The sequence below is a fragment of the Tursiops truncatus genome, chromosome 20 (assembly GCF_011762595.2).
Source record: "Tursiops truncatus isolate mTurTru1 chromosome 20, mTurTru1.mat.Y, whole genome shotgun sequence".
In the NCBI taxonomy this organism is placed as follows: domain Eukaryota; kingdom Metazoa; phylum Chordata; class Mammalia; order Artiodactyla; family Delphinidae; genus Tursiops; species Tursiops truncatus.
Genome location: NC_047053.1, coordinates 44,723,277 through 44,751,268, shown reverse-complemented (window position 1 = coordinate 44,751,268; position 27,992 = coordinate 44,723,277). Strand labels below are relative to the sequence as shown.

The following is a 27,992-nucleotide window of genomic DNA, read 5'->3' as shown; positions in this document are numbered from 1 at the left end:
GTTTTTTTGTTCTTCTTTCTCTAATTGCTTTAGGTGCAAGGTTAGGTGGTTTATTCGAGATGTTTCCTGCTTCTTAAGGTAGGATTGTATTGCTATAAACTTCCCTCTTAGAACTGCTTTTGCTGCATCCCATAGATTTTGAGTCGTCGTGTCTCCATTGTCATTTGTTTCTAGGTATTTTTTGATTTCCTCTTTGATTTCTTCAGTGATCACTTCGTTATTAAGTAGTGTATTGTTTAGCCTCCATGTGTTTGTATTTTTTACAGATCTTTTCCTGTAATTGATATCGAGTCTCATAGAGTTGTGGTCGGAAAAGATACTTGATACAATTTCAATTTTCTTAAATTTACTAAGGCTTGATTTGTGACCCAAGATATGATCTATCCTGGAGAATGTTCCATGAGCACTTGAGCAAAATGTGTATTCTGTTGTTTTTGGATGGAATGTCCTATAAATATCAATTAAGTCCATCTCGTTTAATGTATCATTTAAAGCTTGTGTTTCCTTATTTATTTTCATTTTGGATGATCTGTCCATTGGTGAAAGTGGGGTGTTTAAGTCCCCTACTATGAATGTGTTACTGTCGATTTCCCCTTTTATGGCTGTCAGTATTTGCCTTATGTATTGAGGTGCTCCTATGTTGGGTGCATAAATATTTACAATTGTTATATCTTCTTCTTGGATCGATCCCTTGATCATTATGTAGTGTCCTTCTTTGTCTCTTCTAATAGTCTTTGTTTTAAAGTCTATTTTGTCTGATATGAGAATTGCTACTCCACCTTTCTTTTGGTTTCCATTTGTATGAAATACCTTTTTCCATCCCCTTACTTTCAGTCTGTATGTGTCTCTAGGTCTGAAGTGGGTCTCTTGTAGACAGCAAATATATGCGTCTTGTTTTTGTATCCATTCAGTCAATCTGTGTCTTTTGGTGGGAGCATTTAGTCCATTTATATTTAAGGTAATTATCGATATGTGTGTTCCCATTCCCATTTTCTTAATTGTTTTGGGTTCGTTATTGTAGGTCTTCTCCTTCTTTTGTGTTTCTTTCCTAGAGAAGTTCCTTTAGCAGTTGTTGTAAAGCTGGTTTGGTGGTGCTGAACTCTCTCAGCTTTTGCTTGTCTGTAAAGGTTTTAATTTCTCCATCAAATCTGAATGAGATCCTTCCTGGGTAGAGTAATCTTGGTTGCAGGTTTTTCTCCTTCAACACTTTCAGTATGTCCTGCCACTCCCTTCTGGCTTGCAGAGTTTCTGCTGAAAGATCAGCTGTTAACCTTATGGGGATTCCCTTGTGTGTTATTTGTTGTTTTTCCCTTGCTGCTTTTAATATGCTTTCTTTGTATTTAATTTTTGACAGTTTGATTAATATGTGTCTTGGCGTATTTCTCCTTGGATTTATCCTGTATGGGACTCTCTGTGCTTCCTGGACTTGATTAACTATTTCCTTTCCCATATTAGGGAAGTTTTCAACTATAATCTCTTCAAATATTTTCTCAGTCCCTTTCTTTTTCTCTTCTTCTTCTGGAACCCCTATAATTCGAATGTTGGTGCGTTTAATATTGTCCCAGAGGTCTCTGAGACTGTCCTCAGTTCTTTTCATTCTTTTTTCTTTATTCTGCTCTGCAGTAGTTATTTCCACTATTTTATCTTCCAGGTCACTTATCCGTTCTTCTGCCTCAGTTATTCTGCTACTGATCCCATCTAGAGTATTTTTCATTTCATTTATTGTGTTGTTCATCATTGTTTGTTTCATCTTTAGTTCTTCTAGGTCCTTGTTAACCGATTCTTTCATTTTGTCTATTCTATTTCCAAGATTTTGGATCATCTTTACTATCATTATTCTGAATTCTTTTTCAGGTAGACTGCCTATTTCCTCTTCATTTGTTAGGTCTGGTGGGTTTTTATCTTGCTCCTTCATCTGCTGTGTGTTTTTCTGTCTTTTCATTTTGCTTATCTTACTGTGTTTGGGGTCTCCTTTTTGCAGGCTGAAGGTTCGTAGTTCCTGTTGTTTTTTGTGTCTGTCCCCAATGGCTAAGGTTGGTTCAGTGGGTTGTGTAGGCTTCCTGGTGGAGGGTACTAGTGCCTGTGTTCTGGTGGATGAGGCTGGATCTTGTCTTTCTGGTGGGCAGGTCCACATCTGGTGGTGTGTTTTGGGGTGTCTGTAGACTTATTATGATTTTGGGCAGCCTCTCTGCTAATGGGTGGGGTTGTGTTCCTGTCTTGCTAATTGTTTGGCATAGGATGTCCAGCACTGTAGCTTGCTGGTCGTTGAGTGAAGCTGGGTGCTGGCGTTGAGATGGAGATCTCTGGGAGATTTTCGCCGTTTGATATTATGTGCAGCTGGGAGGCCTCTTGTGGACCAGTGTCCTGAAGTTGGCTCTCCCACCTCAGAGGCACAGCACTAACTCCTGGCTGCAGCACCAAGAGCCTTTCATCCACACCGCTCCTTAATTTGGGATGATTCGTTGTCTATTCATGTATTCCACAGATGCAGGGTACATCAAGTTGATTGTGGAGCTTTCATCTGCTGCTTCTGAGGCTGCTGGGAGAGATTTCCCTTTCTCTTCTTTGTTCTCACAGCTCCCAGGGGCTCAGCTTTGGATTTGGCCCCGCCTGTGCGTGTAGATTGCCGGAGGGCGTCTGTTCTTTGCTCAGACAGGACGGGGTTAAAGGAGCCGCTGATTCGGAGGCTCTGGCTCACTCAGGGCGGGGGGGGGGGGGGGGGGGGGGGGTAGGGAGGGTCGCGGAGTGTGGGGCGGGCCCGCGGCGGCAGAGGCCAGCGTGTCGTTGCTAGCCTGAGGCGCGCCGTGCACTCTCCTGGGGGAGCTGTCCCTGGATCCCGGGACCCCAGCAGTGGCGGGGCTCCCCGGAAGGGGGTGTGGACAGTGACCTGTGTTCGCACACAGGCTTCCTGGTGGCGGCAGCAGCAGCCTTAGCGTCTCATGTCCGTCTCTGGGCTCCGCACTTTCAGCCGCGGCTCGCGCCCGTTGCGCGCCCGTCCCGCGCCCGTCCCCGGAGCTCTCCCAAGCAGCGTTCTTAATCCCCTCTACTCGCGCACCAGGAAACAAAGAGGGAAGAAAAAGTCTCCTGCCTCTTCGGCAGGTCCAGACCTTTCCCCGGACTCCCTCCCGGCTAGCCGCGGTGCACCAACGCCCCGCAGGCTGTGTTCACGCCGCCAACCCCAGTCCTCTCCCAGCGCTCCGACAGAAGCCGGAGCCTCAGCTCCCAGCCCCGCCCGCCCCATCGGGCGAGCAGACAAGCCCCTCGGCTGGCGAGTGCCGGTCGGCCCCGATCCTCTGCACTGGAATCTCTCCGCCTTGCCCCCCGCACCCCCGTTGCCGTGCTTTCCTCCGCGGCGCTGAAGCTCCCCCACTCCGCCACCCGTAGTCTCCGCCTCCGAAGCTCCCCCACTCCGCCACCCGCAGTCTCCGCCCGCGAAGGGGCCTCCCAGCGTGTGGACACCTCTCCTCCTTCACAGCTCCCTCCCGCTGGTGCAGGACCCATCCCTATCCTTTTGTCTCTGTTTATTTTTTTCTTTTGCCCTAACCAGGTATGTGGGGGGTTCCTTGCCCCCTGGGAGGTCCGAGGTCTTCTGCCAGCGTTCAGTAGGTGCTCCGCAGGAGCCGCTCCACGCGTAGATGTATTTCTGGTGTATCTGTGGGGAGGAAGGCGATCTCCGAGTCTTACTCTTCCGCCATCTTCCCGGAAGTCCCAAGGTGTTCCTGTTAGAAGTGTTTTAAGCAGCAGAGAATTTTTTTTTTTTTTTTTTTTTTTGCGGTACGCGGGCCTCTCACTGTTGTGGCCTCTCCCGTTGCGGAGCACAGGCTCCGGACGCACAGGCTCAGCGGCCATGGCTCACGGACCCAGCCGCTCCGCGGCATGTGGGATCTTCCCGGACCGGGGCACGAACCCGCGTCCCCTGCATCGGCAGGCGGACTCTCAACCACTGTACCACCAGGGAAGCCCCAGCAGAGGGAATTTGAAGATGTATAGTAATATTCTTAAAAAATTAACGTCATATATAATGTGTTAAAATGCATTATTATCCAGCTTTTAGCACTGTATGGTCCATGAACTGAGAATTATTACAATGTCTGTCTTTACCCTAATATCTGCACAAGGTGGCAATGGGGCGGGGGTGGGGTGATCTTTAAAATGAATGCCTGGGACGGAGAGCATAATGTTAAAAACATGGTTATTGAAGGATGATAGCTGGGTTAAAATTAGAGCTGTATTAATTCTTTAATCTCAAACAAGTTAGTAAGTTCTTTATGTCTCACTATCTCATTTATAAAAGTTTCCCTACCTTTCAGCGTCGTTACGGTGAATAAACAAGGTAATGTCAGCTGCTTCCCTGGGCACAGTGCCGGGTATGTGATAAGCACCCGGGCCAGACAGTAGCTCTCATTTTATTTGTATTACGATATAAAATTCTTAGTTTCTTTGGGAAACACATACATGTGCTCAGATTTCTACTGTTGTTACCTGTGTACCAACTTGTAGTCATTATAAAATATGCATTTTTGGATTTTGTTCTGTCCTGAAGGTGGTGATGAAGCATAATGCTGTAATAGAACATTTAAAACAGAAAAAGACCATGACTCCAGCTGAAAGAGAAGAGAATCAAAGGTAGGGAGAAATGTTTATAACCCATTACACTGGGTCTCACTGTATATCAGTCTCTTCTCTTTAACACACACACACACACACACACACACAGGAGTTCTGAGTTTATATTGTTTTTACCTTGATTGAAGTTTATTAAATGAGAACACTCAGTACTAACAGATGCTCATAACTGGTTCCAATCGCTCTGAAGCTTTCCAGTCACAGAAAGTTTGTACCAACTGTAAAGACGTAGAAAAATTTTGTCTTAAGTCTTTCAGAAGGAGATGCCCAGTATTACATAGATTGTGTATTTCTCTCTAGAATGATTGTCTGTAACCAGGTGATGAAGTATATTTTGGATAAGATAGATAAAGAAGAAAAACAGGCAGCAAAAAAACGGAAGCGAGAGGAGAGCGTGGAACAGAAACGTAGCAAACAGAATGCCAGCAAGCTCTCTGCACTGCTCTTCAAGCACAAAGAGCAACTCAAAGCCGAAATACTGAAGAAGAGAGCACTGCTAGACAAAGACCTACAAATTGAAGTGCAGGTAAGAAGGTATTTTCTATCCTCCTGTGTTCAGTGTTTAGCATCAAATTTTATTCTTCTTTTCCCCTTGAAATTTCCATTAAGCTTAAAATTTGAGCTTGTTTTCTAGATTTTACATTTTTGTCCCTAGAATGAGAAGCAGTGGGACATATGTCTTTTAAAGCATGACAGAGATTTTTGTATCTACATGTATATTGTAATCTCTAAACTAGCCACTCGGGGAGGTTAGTCTTTTGATTAAAACATTTGAGGACCCTCTTGGCAACAGCCCTTATTGTCTGCGACGCAGTCTTTGCCAAAAGTTATCAGGAGCTACGTTTCTGGAGAAAGGTAGACAGAGAAACTGCAAAATAATGTTGAAAGAAAATAAAGTGTGCTTATTAAATAAGACCAGATTTCTTTCTTGACTTGGAAATGATCTGCAGGCATGGCTAATCCTCTGCTTACTTAGGGAATTTGTTGAAAATTGAAAGAAGACATCTATTCATACATATTTAAACAGTTTTTTAAAAGAGAAGTGGGCTATATAAAGCATCCCTAGAAGTGCCTTGTACATTTTAAGAAGGTGAGAGATGTTAAGACAACACTGATCATCCTACTAACAAACACTGTACATAACTGTGAGACATTAGACATCTTCCCACTGAAGTCAGAAACCAGATGGTAGTGCCCAGAATCAACATTATTGCTTAGCATCTCTAGAAATTCTAGCTAAGGTTAAGCCAAAGAAAGAAAGGCGATAAAATTTGTTATTGTGTATATATGATTATTATATCAAAACCCCAAAGAAAAATTATTAAGATCTAAGAGAGAGTTCAGTAAGGTAGTCACTGCTAGATAAATACTGAGATCGCGACCATTGTCCAAGTAAACAAAAATAAGGTTCGGTAATCTTTGATCATCCCCCCTCCAAAGATGACCATTTTAAAATAATTTTAGGATATAGCTTACATATATTACTTTTAATAAATGTATTCACATATAAACACATTTTAAACAAAATCAGAATCACGCTGGAGACAACATATACTGAACATTTTTCTTTTTCTGCACTGTACATACTATGCAGCCATTTAAAAATGTTAACAACTACTGCAAATATTCTAGTATACAGTCGTGGTGTTGCTTCTGACAGTGTATCGCTTATCCAATGAGGAAGAAAAATTATACTTAAAGGAAACGTTCAGCATTATTTTAACTAAAGAATTTATTGCTAAGATGATTTAGTTTGAGGAACAACATTCAAACGTATATGTACTAGCATATTTTAAAATTTATTTTTAATTATAAAGATTTTTTTATTTTCAGCATATGTGATTGGTCCTTTATATCTACCTGTTCTTATATCATTTATGCTTGCCTTTTTAGAAAATAGACTTCATTTTTAAGAGCAGTTTTAAATTTACATAAAAATTATGCAGAAAGCAGAGAGTTCTTGTATACTACCCCCAACCCCAGTTTCTCCTATAATTAACATCTTGCATTAGGGTGGCATATTTGTACAATTCATAAGCCAGTATTGATACATTATTATTAACTAAAGTCCATAGTTTACATTAAGTTTCACTCTTTGTGTTGTATAGTTCTGTGCATTTGACAAATGAGTGATGTCATATAATCATGTTACATAACAGAATACAGAATCATATTACACTATCATACAGAATAGTTTCACTGTCCTAAAAATGTGTTGTCTTCTACCTTTTCCTCCCTCCTCCATCCCCCTCTGCTTGTCTTTTCAATATTTCTTACTCATTTTTAATAGAACTTATGCCTTCATTTAACTCTTTGAATGTCTCATACATATTATAAAGTTTTTTGTCAGATTGTTCTATAAAACATAAAAATTCACTTGGAGTGAATTCAGATTCGGTTATTGATTTTTGTTGGTTGCTTTTTCTTTTTTTTTCTTTTTTTTTCTTTTTTTTTTTTACATTACATGTTTTTATTGTTTTTCATTTGATTTTGCATTTGGAATTTTAAGTGAGAGGAGTTTTGTTTTTGTTTCCTTCCTCCAGAAGCCTAGTGTAGCACAGCCAGCCTTTAACATCCAGCAGGGAGCCTGCACTTCCCAGTTCTGAATCTGGAGCCCAGGAGGCCTGCAGTTTTAGCCCTGGTCATGGTTTTGTGTTTCCGTTCCATAGAGACATTTATATCTTATTCAAGCATGGCTGTCTTTTCAGTTTTTTCTTTTTTATATCTTACTACCATGGGAATGTTCTTGAAGAGGTATGTCAAAGTATGTACCTACTACACTGTCTTGACGATCTTGATTTTCCTAAAATCCATCTCTTTAGGCTATAAACACATCATACTATTAGGAATATGAAACTCAAGATTTACTTTCTTCCCTAGGAAAAAGTTCAGACTTTGTTTTTAAATAGAGAAGGACTGTAGAATTGTCACACAGCATATATTCTCAGTTATAAGACTATTTAGACTCCAGATAGAGGAAAGAGGTTCATTAAACCAGGATCATTCTGGTTTATTTGTTAGAATTTTTTTGATGTTTAAAAACTTGGTCATAGCTCTGGTTTAATTACACCAAGCTTGTTCATGAATGCCAATCACAGTGATTTTTCTCTAAGGAAATAAAAGTTCTTTTTTCTTTTTTTTTTTTTATTATTTACTTTTGGCTGTGTTGGGTCATTGTCGCTGCACGTGGGCTTTCTCTAGTTGCAGCGAGCAGGGGCTACTCTTCGTTGCAGTGTGCAGGCTTCTCGTTGCGGTGGCTTCTCTTGTTGCAGAGCTCGGGCTCTAGGCACATGGGCTTCAGTAGTTGTGGCTCGCGGGCTCTAGAGCGCAGGCTCAGTAGTTGTGGCGCACGGGCTTAGTTGCTCCGTGGCATGTGGGATCTTCCTGGGTCAGGGCTCAAACCCATGTGCCCTGCATTGGCAGGCAGATTCTTAGCCACTGCACCACCAGGGAAGTCCAAGGGAAATAAAAGTTCTTTCATCATCATTTCTCAGAATAAGTTGTAGCACTAGGTAGCAGAGGTGTGTCTGTAAAATACCTCACATGGGAAAAAGTATTTTAATTTATGCGAAATTTGTATTGAGAAAATAGCTCTCCTTGCAGTCTTAAATTCTAGCCACAGGAGCACAGTAAATAAGGCACATCTGTCTTACTTTGCTCTGGGCTGGTCAGGCCACATCTGGAGTATCACGTCCAGTTCATGTCGAGACTCACTCTAAGGAGACACGAGGAGATTTGCCGGAAGAAAGCAGCCAGCGAGCGAGGACACTTGAAATCATGTCCTGAGTGATGACTGCAATGACCAGGGCAGGACCCTGGCATGCGGGAGGGGCCGTTCTTTCTACACACTTGCTCATCTTTCTGTCAGACCTCCTTTGAAGAGAGCTAGCAGTTTTCTAGCTGTTGTGTAATCTTCATCTTCTATTTCTAGTTGTTTTAATTGGGTTTAAGGTGTAGTAAGAACCCTCTTGTTTGGAGTTAACAAGACTCCCTCACTTTAGAGTGAACTGTGGAGCTACTCAGACAAGGGAGGTGATGTAACGTCCTCTGGCCAGAACGTTACATAAGTCAGTTGATGGTCTTATATTCTTTGATTGACAACAGGAAGAGCTCAAGAGGGACCTGAAAATTAAGAAGGAAAAAGACATGATGCAGGCCACAGCTGTCGCTGCCACCTCCCCCGCCGCAGCACCGGCACCTCCAGCCCCTCCACCTTCCCCGCCACCTCCACCCCCGCCACAGCACTCGGGCCCCCTAGCCACGGCCACGGCCACGGCCACGCTGCCTGTGGCTTCCCAGAAGAGGAAGCGAGAAGAGGAAAGAGACTCAAGCTCCAAGTCGAAGAAGAAGAAAATGATCTCTACTACCTCAAAGGAAACGAAGAAGGACACAAAGCTTTACTGTATTTGTAAAACGCCTTACGATGAATCTAAGTGAGTAGATCTTTTTGAGCTCTAGTTTATTTTCTTAAAAGTTTAGCTCAGTTTCCAGTTTTGAAGAAAATGAGTATATCAGTAGCAATGTAAATAAAAACAGTTAAAAATAAGGGTAATAATATTTCATCTGTGGTTTTGCAGCTGATATTTTTAACGTTGACACTAGAATAAAAGTTTGGTTCTTTTTCCACGTGTTCATGATTCGTGTTTGTCCTTCATCATATTTTCTGTCAGATAAGCTTTCTGTTGCTCCTTTGCTGTCTCCTCTTCTCTCTGGATCAACTCCAGATCAATTAGTAATGCTGTCTGGAGAAAGGTGTATTACTGTCACCACCCAAAGTTGAGATCATCTGTTCTGGAATCTTCCCAACCCCACGATTACATCCAATCCTAAAGACGACCTACATACGAATGGTGCCAAGGGGCTTTTGAGTTTGAGTGGTTTTGGATTTTTATCATGTAATTTTAAGTAATTCTATGGATTTTGTATTAGAATACTGTAACCTAATATTATTTTTGTCAAAGTTCCCACTTTCTTATTGGGGACAAAAGTCAGAAAAATACAAAAAGTGATTCTTTCACTCATTCCTCAAGTACTACACTCAAAAATTTGATAAGCATGGCAGCTGGAAGCTGCTTTTGACAGTTGTAACTTGTATTTGGTGATATATGCAAGATTTTAGAGACAGTAATCCATAAACATAGTTACACTTTTTTTTTTCCTATCATTATTATCACTTAGCTAGGTATTTAGCTTCCATTTTCAACATTCAAATGCAGGCCAAGTTTTTAAAGCCAAAATTAACCACAGTGTTAATTTTACAGTACCCAAAAGTTTATTTGATTGTGATAAAAAAGTATGATCATTTAGAATTAGGAATGCTTAATGTCTACTGTAAGTGGATGCCTAATCAATTTATAAAATAAAATTGTTTAATGATGTTTAAGCTGTAACATTGAAGCTGCTTTAGTGGTGCTCTTTAAATTACAGTCTGTTTGCAAGTGCTAAATCAAAACTTTTTGTTGGTAGATTTAGCTATGTGTTGAATCAAACACAGATCAGTGTAGGCATCTGCACTTTTCATTGTCTTACTTTATGAGAAATTAGACATGATATTAAAAGTAGAACCCTATTGATTGATTTTCCCCTTAGTCCAGTACAAGTCCAATGCAATTTTTGTAAATTTACTTTCTTTACAAAAGATTTTCTTTCTTTACAGAAAGATCTGCTTATGGAATTTCCTTAAATAACAAGACATTTTGGCCTATTTAAAATATTCAGATCATAGAAATTCATTTCACACACAACTTTTTTTAACACCTAAATTGCATAAAATGCAGCACACGTGTACGTATGCTCATTCTATTGAGTTTGCCTCATTATTTTGGGGATATTTCATATTTTTTAGTTTTTCATTATTCACATTTCAGTATACCGGCTTCATTCATTCCCTATTCTAGTTGGGAAGAGTTAGTGGTTTTTAAGGAGTATTTAGTGATCTCTTGTTCCAAAGTAGGCTCCTTTGGGAATCTAGTGAGAGTGACTAAAACCTGAAATTCAAGTCCTGAACTCACTTCCAGAACACACAGCCCACCACCTGGTGAAGGCAACATACCAAAACGCCCTGAAGGCCTCCACGTGCGGCAGTGAAAATCATGCGGGAGTCATAATTCAAAAGAAAAAAGTTAGTGGCAATAGGATACACCACACAACCATTATTCCTTTACGTTCAAAAGCAGGTTAGGTGGAAGCTTGAGGACTATTTCGATTCCTGTAGGCGAATCTGCCAAGAAACACCTTGGTAGAACCAATGGGATCAGCAAGGCCAGTCTGGTTCCCTGCAATTCACGCTTATTCTTGCCATGACTTTGACAAGGCGTTCCTCCGGAGCATTCGTCAACACTTTGATACACTGTGTGTTTGTCATAGAGATGCTTTTCACTTTACCGTTTGGGATCTTACATTACAAAAGACTTGAGGATTAATTAACTGATAACCCACGGTTATACACTCATACAGCCCCATCTTGTGGTTTTAGATTAACTATCCTTACATCACTCTCCACTCCGTGTGTCCCTGTTTTTGAATTGAAGTAGTTCTTCACCAGCTAATTAAACTGGCCACTCCACATTGTCACACACATTCTACTAACTGAAAAACTGGCCCATGTCATAGTCTGTTAAAATTAGATTAAATTCCAATATTTACTTAGAAAACTTGGTAGAAACTGAATTACTACATGTACCTTTTTTAGTTTTCTTCTTCATACCATGTTTTGACCATTTTTCTTCTACAACTGGCTGACCTCCTGCATGTTCCTTGTAGTGTAACTTCTACTTGGTGTTTGCGCTTTGCTTTGTTTTCAAATTTAAATCGTGAGATACATTTTCAAACCTATCTAAGAAATAGCCCTGATTTTGAAATGGCTTCTGTGGCATAGGTTTGACAGATGTAAGTCTTTGATTCTTTGGCTTTGGTTTTTGTGCCTGTTACAGTTTTACACACATTCATTAAGAGGGAGACATTACCATCAGCGTGTTGTTTATTTTTTCAAATTCCAGTGTGTTTTTAAAGACCCACATTTCACTAAACAGTGTATTTGTTGAAATAGATGTGAGCGACTCTATGTCCCCACACTTGATATAGCATCAGATGCTGTAGTTTGTCAGGGTTAGAATGGTTGGATTCAGAATGTTTAGCTGACTCATTGCAGAAAGTTATCCTGTAAGAACGTGAATCAGGACAGGGAAGACAGACTTACGTACCATGCAGCTCAAAATGACAATTACATTGTCATTTTCATTGTGAATGCTTTTAGGTTCTATATTGGCTGTGATCTTTGTACTAACTGGTATCATGGAGAATGTGTTGGCATCACAGAAAAGGAGGCTAAGAAAATGGATGTGTACATCTGTAATGATTGTAAACGGGCACAAGAGGGCAACAGTGAGGAATTGTACTGTATCTGCAGAACACCTTATGATGAGTCACAGTGAGTTCTGATAAGAGCATCATATTTAATAATTTAGGAAGCCAAATTGCTCTGACTGGTTACTTATTTGTTTTAAAATAAAAAGCAAGGTATTTTTCTGCATATATTATACACTTACATTACAAATTCTTTTCCAATTTTTTTTTCTCTTCTTCCCTCTTTACCTCCCCTTCAAAATTTATGTTGCTTCACAGTGAATGTTTGAGATGCATTGGGGAAAATGTGGTTTAATGGTAGACTTGATTCTTCAATATGTAACATAGAAATTAATGAGATTAAAATGGCCTGACTTGTTTGGACTTTATCAGTGTTTTGAAATGGTGCTTTATTGCAGGTTAGAAAAACACTAATTTGGGTACAAGCTCCGAGACTCTGTTAAACAGCTTTTAGGATTTTGAACTCCCAGTTGGGTGGCCAATATCAGCTTCCCATTTGATATGGTATTAGTTGAAAGATTTTTGTCTTTATTTTGTTTTGAGCTTTGAAGTCAATTAAATGTCTTACATTTTTCTTCATATTGGTTCTCCAATTTTGACAGTGTTCTTAAACCTTTAATGCTTGTTCGTAACATCAGAAATACTAAAGTAACTCATTGGAATGTCAATCTTCAAAAGTATTAAAACAATTATAATACTAAAACTTTTTTATATCCCAGGGTTAGAATATATTCAATGCATGTTTTATTACTTTTTAAAGTAAATTATAAGTAATGTGATCCCATCTGTTTTGAATTCACATTTCCATTTCGGATCTTGCAGATTTTATATTGGCTGTGATCGGTGTCAGAATTGGTACCATGGGCGCTGCGTTGGCATCTTGCAAAGTGAGGCAGAACTCATTGACGAGTATGTCTGTCCACAGTGCCAGTCAACAGAGGATGCCATGACAGTGCTCACGCCGCTAACAGAGAAAGATTATGAGGGTTTGAAGAGGGTGCTGCGTTCTTTACAGGTGAGAAACCACGCTCTGTGCAGCATTTAAAGATGAAATCAATCAGCGTGACCTTGGAAACACGCCTGGGGTTTGACCTTTACAATCTTAGAGCACCTGACTATTTAGTGACTCCCAGCTGAAGTGCTCCACAGACTTCAGTCCGTCCTGTGCCGACTGTTGTTGTTTAGCTAATGCTCATGTTTAAAATGACTCATTATTTTTAACCTAAATTTTATTTTTAAAGAAAACTATCTTACCACCATTGATTGAAAAGCAATTTGATTAAATTCTAGTGAGATACAAATGCTTATCTAAGGCTCTGAGCCAAAGCCTTCCCTCCCTTATTAAAAACAAGAAGGAAGGTGGGGGTGGCTTCTAAGATTAGCAAGCATTAGAGATGTATTCCAGGCATAGGAGTGCTAGATTGACACTTCCTCCTGTTGTAATCATAATTAGAAGCATTGAAAGAACTGAAACGAGAACAATAGTCTCAATATGTGGTTAAATGTTATTTAACATCACCGTCACACCTCTGCCACATCATTAGCCTGCAGAGGTGACCATTCCACACTTGGAACCCATCCCACTCCAGTTTAATTGGTGTGATTGCAGTGCCAACATCGCTCAGTTGGCAGGTCATCGTGAAGGGACCAGAGTACAGATTCCTTGACCCCTAAGCTAGTGCTCCACCATCCCCGCTCCAGGCCGAGGTTCCAGACCTCTCTTTGAGAACCATTATTACAGAGCATGCTCGTCTGAGATAATCTGTGACTACAGCAAAAATCATCTAAGTATAAATAATTTCATGTCTCAAGTTTAAAACTGACTCTTCCAGTTTAAAGGTCGATGGATGCAAGAACTCAAATGGGAAACTTAAGTGAAATTGTCATTTCCACCTGACAATAACCTGACAGTATGATGCCTTTTTTTTTTTTCATTATAGGCCCATAAGATGGCCTGGCCTTTCCTTGAACCAGTGGATCCTAATGATGCGCCAGATTATTACGGTGTGATTAAGGAACCTATGGGTAAGTGCTTGAGTTGAACATAGAGTTTTTTCAGAAGTCTCAGCAGCTACTTCATTTATCATCCAAAAAATTGATATATCATGAACATATGCTGAGCAAGACTGGTGAGAGTCCAAACTGGTATACGGTCATTTGTAGGATAAACTGGGAGCACGTATTAAAGTTCAAGTGTGTGTACCTTTGGACCCAGCAGTTGCATCTCTTAGGATTTACATGTGCACAGGTATGTTGTTCATCACAGCAGTGTTCATAATTGCAGAAATACTGAAAATGAAATAAATAGCCATCAGTAGAGGAGTAGCTAAATCAAAGGATGAGCAGAGTATTCTCTACTGTATAATGAGTGAAATCGGTGAACGGATTGGGGTCCTTGTGAGCCTCTCCTCTTTCCTGTCACCTCTTCTTCATCTTTTCCTGAAGGAGAGCAAAGGTAGAAATTCAAGAGAATATAGCCTCATTGCCCAGAAAATAAAAGTGGTACTAAATAACAGCTACAAGTAACTGTACAGTAAGTCCCCTACATAACAAACCTTCAAGTTGCGAACTTTCGAAAATGCGAACGTGCATTCGCATGTCCAGTCATGTAAGTTAGTTCACGTGTCTGGTGTACATTGTCACATGTGTGCATCCTCTACAAGTGGTTGTGCTTTTGTGTACTTTACTGTACAGTACTGTATAGAGTACAGTAGTACAGTATCTTTATTTCAAGCCCAGGATGTCTGGAAGCAAGTGTAAAAGCATCGGTGATGTGGCTGGTACTACTGTATACTTTTCAAGTATACAGTACTATACTGTACTGTAAGATTAAAAATGTTTTCTGTGTAGTATTTGTTTGAAAAGTATTACAAACGTATTATAGTACAGTACTATATAGCTGATTGTGTTAGTTGGGTACCTGGGCTAACTTTGTCAGACTTACGAACGTGCTCTCGGAACGGAACTCATTCATATGTAGGGGATTTACTGTATTAAGATGAACAGCTACCGGTGATTATATTAAAAATACTTTATCTACGAAAGAAGTTATAGAAATTAAAACATAGCTAAAAGCTTCCAAAACTGCCCCAAAATTAGCTCTAGCTGATGAAAATATTCCAAACGGCCAGCTAAGCATTTTTTAAATGGGTATGGTTTTATTGTATATTTGAAAGTTGCCAGGAGAGTGGATCTTAAAAGTTCTCATCACCAAAAAAAAAAAAGTTTGTAACTATATGCGGTGACGGATGTTAAATAAAAGTATTGTGGTGATCATTTCTCAATATATACAAACATCAAATCATCCCATTGGGACTTCCCTGGTGACGCAGTGGTTAAGAATCCGCCTGCCAATGCAGGGGACATGGGTTCGATCCCTGGTCCGGGAAGATCCCACATGCCGCGGAGCAACTAAGCCCGTGTGCCACAACTATTGAGCCTGCATGCTGCAACTACTGAAACCCGTGTGCCTAGAGCCCGTGCTCCGCAACAAGAGGAGCCACCGCAATGAGAAGCCCGTGTACCGCAACGAAGAGTAGCCCCCACTCACTGCAACTAGAGAAAGCCCCCACAACAACGAAGACCCAACACAGCCAAAAATATATAAATTAAAAAAAAAAAATCATCGCATTGTATACATAAAGGTACCACAGTGTTCAATGTCAATTATACCTCAGTTTAAAAATAAAAGGAAAAAATTAAAGGAATTAAAGTTCAAACAGGTTTTTAAGAAAAAAAAAAGACAGGGGTTGTATTGACGGCAACTTCAAAGATGCAGAAACATGAAGAAGAGATAAATGAGGGCTTATCTTCGGGAAGAAAAACCATAAATACGTTAAGTAGCCGTTACCTCTATCCTCCTCATGTCTAAGATAGAAGGAATTAATCATTGTACACATTTCAGATTTGAATAATCTCCTTTGAGAAAGTACCTGGGGTGTTTATTTAAATAAATAGATGTCTTTTGCTTCTAAAAATAACTTGATTATAGAAAATTTAAGAAATAAAAAAAGTAAGAAAAGATAAATGCACTTTTGATCTTTTTCTCACTGAATGCTATCACATTTTGGTGTGTTCGTGTGTGTGTGTCTGTGTGTGTGTGTAAAAATTGAAAACTTTTTTTTTTTTTAATATTGAGATCATATAGTAAATGTTTGTGTCTGGCAGTCATTTTCCTGTGTCATTAATCTTCAATAACATGATATTAATGGCTTTGTATAGTCTGTAAATTGAATATGCCTTAACTTATTTAGCCAAAATTCTTTTCTTGAAGAGCTAGAATGTTTTCCTGTCTTTTTCTTTTCTTTTTTTAATACCACCAAGATAAACAGCATTTTATGTGGGTATGTACATACAGATAATACAGGTCTCCCAAGCATACTGTTGAAAGAAATAGGAAAGTTACAGAGCAATCCCTGGGTTTTAAGCAGTGAACAGTTGTATGTTTTCTAAGGGTATGTACATGTGTTTAGAGATGCATAGCAAATGTCTGGAAAGTTACTAACGTGATTGATTGATTGATTATAAATTTATTTTACTTTTGGCTGCGTTGGGTCTTCATTGCTGTGCGTGGGCTTTCTCTAGTTGCGGTGAGCAGGGCTACTCTTTGTTGCGGTGTGCAGGCTTCTCATTGCGGTGGCATCTCGTTGCGGAGCACGGGCTTTAGGCGCGTGGGCTTCAGTAGTTGTGGCATGGGGGTCAGTAGTTGTGGCTCATGGGCTCTAGAGCACAGGCTCAGTAGTTGTGGCACACGGGCGTAGGTGCTCAGTGGCATGTGGGGTCTTCCGGACCAGGGCTTGAACCCCTGTCCCCTGCATTGGCAGGCAGATTCTTAACCACTGCACCACCAGGGACGTCCCCCCTACATCGTTTTTAATTGTATGACGTTAAGGTAATTTATTTAATCACCCCTCCATAATGGATTTTTTGGCTGTCTGCAGTTTTTGCTGCTATAAATGACACTTCTGTGAACATCCTTGTGCATCTGCCCTGTTCTTGTTTGTTTTCTTAGGAAAAATTTCTAGAAATAGAATTTCTGTGCCAAAGGGTGTGTATACTTTTTAGGCTTTTGGTAAGTATTTTCAAATTGCACTTCAGCAGATTGAACCAGTTTCCACTGATAGCATATATCTGTACCCTTTTCTCTGCACACTTGAAAACCCTGAGCATTATCATTCTTTCGAGGAGAAAAAGTTTTCTTTGTAAATACTTATTTCGAAAGAATATGTTTGATGTATAAATGCAGATGTTACAGAGATATAGGGAGTAAAATGTAAAATTTACCACCACTTTCATCCACCTTTAGAGGTAGCCCCTGTTAATAGGCTGATGTTATTTAATTTTTAATTTCTGCTAATTTGGGCAAAGGAAGTGACTCTTTGGCTTTGCCTGTCTTCAGTAACTAGTGATGTGCTTATTACTGTTTGTACTTCTGCATGAGTTCCCTATTTATGTATTTTGCCATTTTGCTCTTGATATATTCATACTGTTGTCAGTGTTACTTAAGGGTTATTTATAAACTAAGGATATTTTAATGTTTTATGGCAATTTTTTGGTCATGTGATAGTTTTTAACATTTTTTTAATTCAGATCTATTAATCATTATGAATTCTACCTTTAGAGTTGTATTTTTAGCCTTTTTCCCTACCCCAGATATATAAATACTTACGTGTATGTTCTCCTAGTACTTTTTTTTTTTTAAGGGATACTAATTAAGTTGAAATCATTAAATGTCCAAACACTACTCACATACTTTATTACAGTTAGTCAGGAAGTGCCCAGAACTTAAGTCTGAATATGGTGATATTCGGGCGGGCTGTGTTAAGCTTTCTGCCTACCTGTACAGCTTATGTGACCTACACAGAATGGATGCGCCCAAGTCTTGTTCGGAATTTAATCAGGCTGGGTACATTTTTGCAGTTGTTCTTGTTTACACGTTTTTCCCCTACCTGCGTAAACTGGAACTATCAAAGATGTGTTTGTGTGTTAAAATATTATATGTATAACATAAAATTGCCATTTTTAACTACTTTTATACGCACAATTCAGTGATTAACTACATTCATTTTTGTCCTTAAATTTTAATTCACCTCGGATTACTTTGGCATATAGTGTGAGGTAGAATTTTTCTTCAGATATAGGTAGGCAGTTGCCTCAACCCAATTTATTAATGAATTCTTCCTGTCTCTGCTTATTTGAAATGACATCCTCAACATAGGTGAAATTCTTACGCTGAATACAGTTATGTCTGTTCCTGTTTTGAATTCAGTTCCATTAATGTTTGTATCATGTTGTGCAATGCCACACGTTTTGTTATCACAGCTTTATAAATTTTTTTATATAAATTTATTTTATTTATTTATTTTTGGTTGCATTGGGTCTTCATTGCGGTGCGCGGGCTTCTCATTGCGGTGGCTTCTCTTGTTGCAGACCTGTGGGCTTTAGGCACGCAGGCTCAGTAGTTGTGGCACATGGGCTTCGTTGCTCCGCAGGCTGTGGGATCTTCCCGGACCAGGGCTCGAACCCATGTCCCCTGCATTGGCAGGCGGATTCTTAACCACTACGCCACCAGGGAAGTCCCTGTAATTTTTTTTAATGTCTCATAGATTAAATTTTCTCCCTTTACTTTTATTTTTCAAATGTTTCTTAGATATTCCTACACTTTTATTTTTTGAATGTACTTTAAAATTATTTTCTCAAATTCTAAAATAATTATTGAGATTTAGTTAGGAATTGTGTTATCTATGAATCCTAGATTGATTTGAGATCACTGACCTTTTACTCTCCCAGGTTTTTATGTCATGTTGTATATGGAATTTTCCTTCAAGCACAACTGTCTCCTGGGACCCACTGTTACTTTGGGTGGATTTAGCTCAGTATTCCACAGCAGTTACCTGTGTACCACCCTAGTAATTTTTTCCAATTCTGCACACTACCTCTACTATTACATACTGCTATTTTTATTCATATCAGCTAATATTTTTCCCTTAAGTTTATTTTAAGTAGACACTTTATATCATTACCAACATAATCGGTAAGTCAGGATCACTTGTCACCAATAAAAGGTAACAATAAAAATTTAAAAGGAAACAAAATTATATTATTAAAGTCTAATAGAAGGATCACAAAACCACAGAGATATTATTCTTAATTCTGGACTCCTTCTCTTTGTACATGTAAGGTATTTAATCAATTGTTTGCATGTGAAAATGTGTTATACTTAGGTACGTATTCATGTTGGTGTAGTGTTTGCTTTGTTTCAAACCAGTTGAATAAAGAGCTATTCTCTGTAGTTTATTGAAAGTAAAAGACCCTTCTTAACGGTAGCCAAGATTTATCTTTTAGACCCCGAATCAAAAACAAAATTGGAAAAGTGCTGCTGTTTTCTTCAAGAATTGCTATGTAGTCTTCACTGGTAAACCAGCCTGGTTCCAGGACTGCTTGGGCAAGATGTTATGTATTCTTATTTGTCAGAACTGCAGGCAGTATCCACACTGGAACAACCTTAAAGCTTTGAAAATCTTTTACATTTTGTTTTTAAGACCTCGCCACCATGGAAGAAAGAGTACAAAGAAGATATTATGAAAAGCTGACAGAATTTGTAGCAGATATGACCAAAATTTTTGATAATTGTCGTTACTACAATCCAAGTGATTCTCCTTTTTACCAGTGTGCAGAAGTTCTTGAATCATTCTTTGTACAGAAATTGAAAGGATTCAAGGCCAGCAGGTAAGCAGATGTGTTCAGCGCTCTGAACTAATTCAGCTCCTAACGAGAAATTGCTGGGTTTGTTTATGATCTGCTTAAAATTATAGTCACTTTTTAAAATTCAAAAAGCATTTATCAGATGCTTACAGAATGTAAGATGCTGTCTTAAATGCCATGGGGCACATACAAAGATAGTAGTAGTAAGAGTTCTTGCTCTCACTGAGTTTACAGAAGTATAAAAATGACTGTCCTGGGACTTCCCTGGCGGTCCAGCGGTTAGGACTCCACGCTTTCACTGTAGGGGGCCGCGGTTCGATCCCTGGTCAGGCAACTAAGATCCCGCAAGCCGCGCAGCCAAAAAAATAGTTTTTTAAAACTATGAGACTAATACTCAACACAGCATATAGTAGGTGAAATGCTCAAAGACTGGTAGAATTCAACAAAATAATGTTTAAAAAAAAAGACTGTTCTGTAGGGTAGAGTAAGGGGAAGACCACCAAGTGGGGATTTAAGCGCTTTCTCTTTCATTTGCGTTTGCTGTATCTTTGAAATCATAAATTGTTTTATTCTAATGGATTTTATCTGTGGACAAAACTAAACTTTAATCCAAGTCCACAGACCTTTTCTTTGAACCTCTCGTAGCATAAAAACATTGAGCAGCTTTGCATGCTATTCAGGTACTGTGACCTTCGCGCCTTCTGTTTCTGACCTTCCGCACCTGCTCCTCCCCAAGCCCATGACTTTCTTCCTTTCAACGGAAGCCTGTTTCCCTTTTCTTTGAGAGCTGCCACCGCTCTGTAGCCCTGAGATTCATTGTTCACCATCCCCCATCCTCCAGCCCGCAAGCTTGATCCTCCCTAGTCAGATTGGGTAGATCTTGGCTGGGCTGGGGTCTGGGCATCTGTATTACCTAATGAACTCCCACGGGACTCTGCATACCAAAGCATAAGACTCAGTGCTCTACCTAGTCGTTTTTCTCGGAGGAAAATCTTCAGGGTATTTTCTCTCCCTCTCCTGTAACAAGGTAGATCAAGAACTGTACTTCAGAGTCAGTTTGCGTAAACTAAAAGTGAAGGACAAGCACAACTGAAGTATCCAATCACCTTCTCAGCGAAGGAGTCAAAAACTATAGGCAAGGAGGGAAGGAAAGCCGGTGGGCAGGCAGGCTGTGTAGACCACCAACCGAGAGACTTCACAGAATCTCTAAAACTTTCCCATTTTTATCGTTGCCTATCTGTTAACCCGTTAGCTGTAAAACTTAAAATGGAAGAGGACTTACTTAATATGACAGAGTCCCCAGGAAAATAATAATAAAGGAATAAAGAGGGGTAAACTCAGAGTGGTGAAAGGAATATGGTAGAAGTTAGTTAGCTGATGAGATTTCAGCAGATTGTGAGGGACAGCAGATGGAAGGCGGCTGACCGGTGAAGGCGGGCACGCGCAGCCAGATGACTCCTCGCGGGCTCCCGCCGACCAGCAGGACCCCAGACAGCCTCCAACACGGAGACTCTGAAATAGAATCGAAGGCTCTAGAGAGTAGGAGGAGAGAGTGGTTAACTGAAGATCTAAATCTGGGCTGGTCACACCCTCCTTTAACCCCAGTGTGCAGCCTGCGTAGGATGCCCAAAGAACTGGAAGAACACAGGGTTCTTCTCCAAAGAAGGAGAATAAACCGTCTGCAGAGAACTAGAGTAGACAGAAGAGAATGGACCCAGAGGAAAATCCCCTGATCTCTGAAGGATCAGCTCCCTCATTCTAACGCTGGGGCTCTCAACAGGATAATTTACTCACCCCCACCCCGTAAGGGATATTTAGCGATGCCTAGAGACATTGCTGTTTGTCACACTTGGAGGTGGTTAGTGGTACTGGCATCTAATCAGTAGAGGCCAGAGATGGTGCTAAACGTCCCACAGTGCGTAGGATAGCCTTAAAGCAAAGAATTATCCAACTCCAAAATGTCAGTTGTGTTGAGACTGAAAACTCTGATCTAAAGCAAAGCCTGCCAGTCAGTAAGCCACACACACACACACACAGTGTTCTCCAGGCACCCATCTCTAGGCTGTTAACTTACTTTTCATAAGTGGGAACAGACAGGGACGGACGGATAGGTAAGGAAAGCCTGCAGTGTAAAGGAGAAAAAGGTCAAGGTGTAACCGAAAAATAGATTCCAGAGAGAACAAGAGAGAGCTTTAAAAAAACAAAACAAGCCTCTAAGTCATGTCCTGAGAGAAATTTTAGAAGATACTGCATCTGCAAAATAGTGAACAGGATATTAGAAATAAAGAACAATCTGAGAAAAAGAGTAACTGGAAATTTTTTTAAACTTATTGCACACATTGAAAGTTAAAATCAAGGAACTCTCAGTGGAAAGAGCAAAACGACAAGGGGATGAAAAATAGGAAAGAAAAAAATGTTATAAAGTATCCAGTATTCATTTCATGGAAATTCCAGAAAGAAAGAACAGAGAAGACAGAGGAGAGGAAATTATCAAAAGACTACTTTAATATAAGAAATATTTCCAAACCAGTGAGAGGCACACAACTTCAAATCCAAGCAAAACTATTCATTCAAAAAATGGTTATTGAGCCCCGGCTGTGTGTCAGAATTGACTATAGCAGCAGATCAAACCAAGTTCCCGCTCTCCACGGAGCTCTTGTTCCTGTGGGATAGGGAGATGGACTGGGGCCGGGGCCGGGGTCGTGGAGTGGAGTGGATAAACAAACGTCTAAGCCAGTCTGGACAAGTGGGAAAAGGTCCACCGCACATATGCATCACTGTAAAACCTCCAGAGAGGCTAAGGATGGAGGAAGCTCTTCTGAAAGCTTGTAAAGAGGATAAAACAACTTATAAATTAACAGGAATTAGACTGGTATCAGACTTTTCTGTAGCAACATGGAATGCTAGAGGATTATGGAAGAATAAATCCAAAAGTTTGAGGAAACATGAAGTCTGTGTCTAGCCAGTCAAACGTAGAGGCAGCATAAGTACATTTTCAAGTCATATAAGGATCAGAAAGGGCTTCTTTTCCTTGCATACTTTCTTAGCAAGTTATTTTAAGATGTGCACTAGCAAAATAAAGAAGCAAGTCAAGAAAACAAAAGACCTTGAATTTCAAGAAAGCAAAGAGAACGACTCTGACCCAGAGTGACATTTGTACAGCAGGCCCATGCAGCAGGCAGTTCAAATTGGAGCAGGAGAATGGAGCACTCCCAAGAGGGATGCGTCTGGAGGGGAAAAATTGATTCATACATTAGATAACTTAAGAATGTAAGGGGGGAATGAAAGTCAATTAGAAACTCCATGAAAGGCAAAAAGTTGTATAGGTTACTAAGAATGCCCTCCTAGCAAAAGATTAGGTGCTACAGAGAAAAATATTTACATAGTCATGTAAACAGTACATTGATTTTCAACTTTTGGAATGTCTGCAGACAAAGCATGGAAAGATTTAATTTTAAATTACGGAGAAATAGAACTTGTACTCAAGAAGGGAGGAGGGAAAATGGTTCCACGAGTTCAGTTCTCGTTTGCCATAGCAGGATTTAAACAATATAAAGTTGATAAAATAAGAAATAGCAGTGTAAGAAATCTACCTACCTAAGAACTGAAAGTTCCAGGTAACTCATCCTGGAGAGCCTGGTTTTCAGGGTGAGTGAAGATAGGACCGAGGACCACAGCTTCGTACAAGCCCTCCGTGCTCTTTTGCTTCCTGCTTCGTGCCTCGTGTAGTCATTACTCCAGTTAAATTTCTAGAACTGCTTCTTTCAGCTGAAAAGGCTTTAGCCTTTGGTGGAAGTGGAAGCTGGGGGATTTGAATCCCACCCTGCTGCCAGGCTTGCAGGCAGGATGCAGAGGGGGATGGTGGCGGCAGCTGCTGAGGTGGGCCTGCTGCAAAACCAAGGGACTGGGGGAAGGAGAGGAGGCCCAGAGGCGGGGTCTGCATGGTGAAGGGGCCGCTCGGGAGAGCTTGCCATTTGGTGGTTTCATGTAGCTTTTTATTATATCCTGGCTTATGTAATTTTTATTAAAGAACATGGGAGCCAACTGAGAAGTTTGCTCAAGTCTGCTGATGTAAATAAAATGATATGTGAAGAGATATTAGGGGATTTTTGTTGATTTCCAGATTTAGGGCAGAATGAAACATATATGTAGCCAGTCACTGAAATACTATTTTTTATGGATTTCCAGGGTTTCCTTTGCCGTACTTTCCCCATTTTTAATTTGTGATCTCCAGCATTATTTTCATAACTGTTCTTTGTTATAATTCATCATTTATATCATCCATGTTCTTTCTTTTCTTACAGATTGTGATATCTTTAGTCTGAATTTTTAACTGGAATCAGAACTGGATGTTGGGGTCACTCTTTTATTGTACCACTTGATTACCTAATTCAAAATTGCCCCCCAGAGTTCAGATGAGTTAATATAATTTTTTAATGTTTAAAAAAAGATGTATAGTAGTAAACAATTTATTCTAGCAGCCATGTTGAACAATGTATTTAAGAATTGTAAACTCCGAGAAGACTGTATTTATATACACTATTGCAATAGAACATACTTGATAACTGTACAGTAACTTGGTTTACTAACAAAAGTTGTTAATAAAACTGTGAAACTAGAAAGGACACTTTCTGAAATTTAATAGAAAAATGTGATTTTAATACTGTTATTTTTCTCCTTTTAATATTTTTTTCCTTCATATTCCCCAACTCAATGTAAATAAATGTGTGCGTACGTACACACACACACACACACACACACACACACACACACACACACACACACACACACACACACACACACACACACACCTTCTACCACAATGGTAATGCTTCTGTAAATGTCTCTATTTGTTCCTTTGGCTAAAAATGTTGTATTGGATATATATATATATATATGTATATATATTTATATTTCTTTCTTTTAATATTGGCTTTTTCCAATGAATTACCACGTTTAGTGTACGATGAAAATTTTTAATTTTATAGGGTAAAAATTTCTTACTTGTTCTCATATATTTGCTTGCCAAGGGTGAATGAAAGAACATGGCTGCTTTCCCCAGACAGACTGACCTTGGCATCCGCATAAAGCATCACTGTTTTCAAAAATGAAGGGTGCTTAATTGTTCCCTTTTTTCTGTATTCTGTAGGTCTCATAACAACAAACTGCAGTCTACAGCTTCTTAAAGTTCAGCGTGTTAACCTAACATAAAACACAGCAAGAATCTGGTTGAACTGTTTTAAATTAAGGAGCCAGATGTTTTTAGTCAGGTTATCCTGACAAGACTTGACCTAAACTTCGTTTTTATTGGTCATAACAGTCCAATTATATTCTTGGCCAATTTTGTCCAACGGACAAGGGAAAAGCAAAGTCAACGACACCATTATCTTGTCAAGATCAAATGGTTTTACTATTGTGGCAGAAGCGGGAAAACTTTGTTTATTGAAGAAAAAAAAAAAGAAAGAAAGAAAAAAAGATAATATGGGGTCAAGTGTAACTCCATGGAAATGCCACGTCTGCTCTTCAGTGAAGAAGCTGGTTTAGAGTCTCACAGAAAACTTTCAACTGTATTTATTTATTGTTGCAAAAAAGACGCTTTTTTATTGCTGCCCTCATTTGTCAGCTAATTATTTTTTCTTATAAAATCCAGCCCGGTTACATGTAATCCATTCTGTATCTTATCATGATTCCTGTAGGTAAAAGTACAAGACGACCTCTAGATGTCTTTTCTTTCTATGAAAGGAGCTGCTATGTACACATGTGCACACACACACAACTGGGAATCAACAATGAGTTTATTGTTCATAGTAGATAAAAATTAAGCTTGCATAAAGGTTGGGCTAGTGGTCCTGGACTACAGACTCTGTTGCCTTGAATATAACAGTACAATTTGTCATTTACTCTGCACCAGGTTAAAATGAGTAAAATCTATTTGAAGGTATCTTGTTTGTAAACATTTGTCAGATTCTAATTTTTTTTCTTTTTGTATTAAAATTCAATTATGGATGTATATGAAACAAAATAAATGGAGATAATTTTTCTCCCACAGACGGTGTCTTTGAATGTGCGCTAATGATTCTCTGTAAGCCATTGAGGGGAAAGGGAGGGCTGCAAGGTAAATAAATAAAAGGCAGAAGGATCTGATTGTACCTGGATTTCTCCAGGGTAGTAGTGGTCCTTCATTTTATAATTCCCAGCCCACTGTCATCACATCGAAGAAAAATATTCAGGGGTGCTAATCCTGTTGCATCAATTGATCGGACTAATAAAAAGGTAATGTGACAAAATACACATCGCCTTCATCTGTACGTTATATGATACCAGGCAAATTATCAGTTACAGGCCACTGCTTGTATTTTATGAAGGGCATTTTTTAAAATGACTTCATCCTTTTTGTATTTGTTTGTTGGTTGAGTTTTTTTGGGTTTTTTTCCCACATAAGAAGAAGTAGTGTAAGCGGTAGGGGAAAAAAATGGAAGCAGCAGAGGAAGGCGTATTTTGCATGTTTTTCCTTTCAGTGTTCTAATCTTACATGTTGTATTTCTTCATTGTAATAATAGCTTCTGTGAGATCTGCCATAGTTGGTTTATGCAGCTTTGCAAAAATGTTACTAGATTTTGCACTAATTCGTATTAGCTTTGTCCTACCAAGTTCTGGAATTTATCCCATTATTGTTTTTTAAAAGTTTCTTTCTGTTTAATATCACCCTGCTATGCAAAACCTTTCCCGGACCGTAGTTTCTTAAAAGAAAGACGTTGCTAACAGTTCCCAGTTCTTTCTTCTTACAGGCTCAGGTGTACAAGTTATTCTGGGTTAATTTTATCTAATGAAGCCCATTCCTTTTTGTACATAAAAATATCACTTAAACTTATGCTTACAAACTAAAGAGACTAATTGCTCAATATTGAAAACATGGAAACAGTTTTTGCTTAAAATACTAACATGGAAGTAGTCAAATATAGGTTATTTTGTCCTTTAACTTTTAAAAAATGTTACATATTGTATGCACTGTGCTGATGCAAGAATCCTACATTTTAATGAATTATAAAATTATTCTGCATCTCATCATGTCACAGTATTTCTGTACTATTTATTCATATATATATATATAGATATAGATGGGCTTAATCATTTAAAACTTGTTGCAGCAAGAACTTTCCTACCTGTAGGCAATAGATTGCTATGTTTTTAAGAGATTGTGGCAAATTTAAACAGCAGTTCTTTTTGTACGTAATAGGACATTTCATCCTAGAAAAATAAAGTAATGTTTTTGACATTGGATTTGGTGCGGTTTCTAATGAAACAGTGGTTGGTTGGTTAACATATTTTCTGTAGATGTTGGCATTGCCAGATTGTACAAAAAAGGTAAATTTTGTGGGAATCCTCAGGCCAGGAATATGTTAATTTCATATATGTATTTAATAGTATAAAGCCTTTTGCAGTTTCTATCACCATATAAATACATAGACATTTTATGGTTTTATCAACTACAGAGCTTTAGTGTTTCAAAAGTAATTTTTGGAAAAACATGCATTCTTATACTGAGTTTCAAAAGCTGCTTTTCTACGAGTATTTGACAAGCTTCTGCTACTCAGTAAAATATACATATTACAGCTATTTTGCTTTCAATAATCCAAGTAGTAGAATGCACATTTGTTATACTGTTTTGATTTTTCTACACAGTCTTTGGGCTTGTATATATGTTTAATTTGCATCAGCAGATTTCCTTTGCTAAAAGTATTTTCAATGCTTGTTATATTTCATCTGCCAGGTTCACAATCCTTGAAACCATTTCATAAAACGTATTTTCATAATATTGGTAAGGCTTTTTTCTCCTACCCAAATTCTGCAGGATTTGCACTTTAGTTAATGTCCTGCAGTAGTTTTTAAAAATTGTGAACTTTCAGAGATATTTTCTAAAGTAAAACAATTACCTTTTTATATTTCAAGTGGCCTGGAGTGTTATTAAGAGACTCTGAGATTTGCTGCTGTTTGTAATCTACCTTCCTGGAATCTGCAAATAAAAGTTCTTTCCCTATTTCTGTTCATTTGTTAGGCAAACTCCCTGCATCTTTGTGTGTTTCTGATACTAAAGAGCCAGTGTGGTGACCTTTTAAATCTACACACTTAGCCTCACGACTGAGGCCATTACCCACAAGTGTCAGATTTCTTGTCCGTAAAATGAGAATGGTGATCTCTCATGAGCAAAGTAATGTCTTGGGGGAAGGATTTTTAATAAACTGAAATATTCTGAAGTACTTCTGGATACTTGGAACAAGATACCGAAAAAGACATTT

The 27,992-nt window shown here is 39.1% G+C and overlaps 1 protein-coding gene across 15 annotated transcripts in view; it reads left to right on the top strand.

Annotated features, from left to right (window-relative positions):
* The window catches only part of BPTF (bromodomain PHD finger transcription factor), a 139,518-nt gene extending 113,777 nt beyond the window's left edge, over positions 1-25,741 (top strand). For 10 of the 15 annotated variants that reach the window (XM_073797486.1, XM_073797483.1, XM_073797487.1 and 7 more), the window contains 7 exons: positions 4,544-4,626; positions 4,927-5,152; positions 8,731-9,059; positions 12,814-13,006; positions 13,932-14,016; positions 19,533-19,719; positions 24,845-25,741. In XM_073797486.1, the coding sequence (XP_073653587.1) occupies positions 4,544-4,626; positions 4,927-5,152; positions 8,731-9,059; positions 12,814-13,006; positions 13,932-14,016; positions 19,533-19,719; positions 24,845-24,881 (1,140 nt within the window). In that variant the 3' untranslated portion in view covers positions 24,882-25,741. Of the gene's footprint in view, positions 1-4,543; positions 4,627-4,926; positions 5,153-8,730; positions 9,060-11,881; positions 12,056-12,813; positions 13,007-13,931; positions 14,017-19,532; positions 19,720-23,999 lie in introns of those variants that run through there. The other 5 variants (XM_019944389.3, XM_019944393.3, XM_073797481.1 and 2 more) reach the window with 3 other exon arrangements.
* The last annotated feature ends 2,251 nt before the right edge of the window (positions 25,742-27,992 follow it).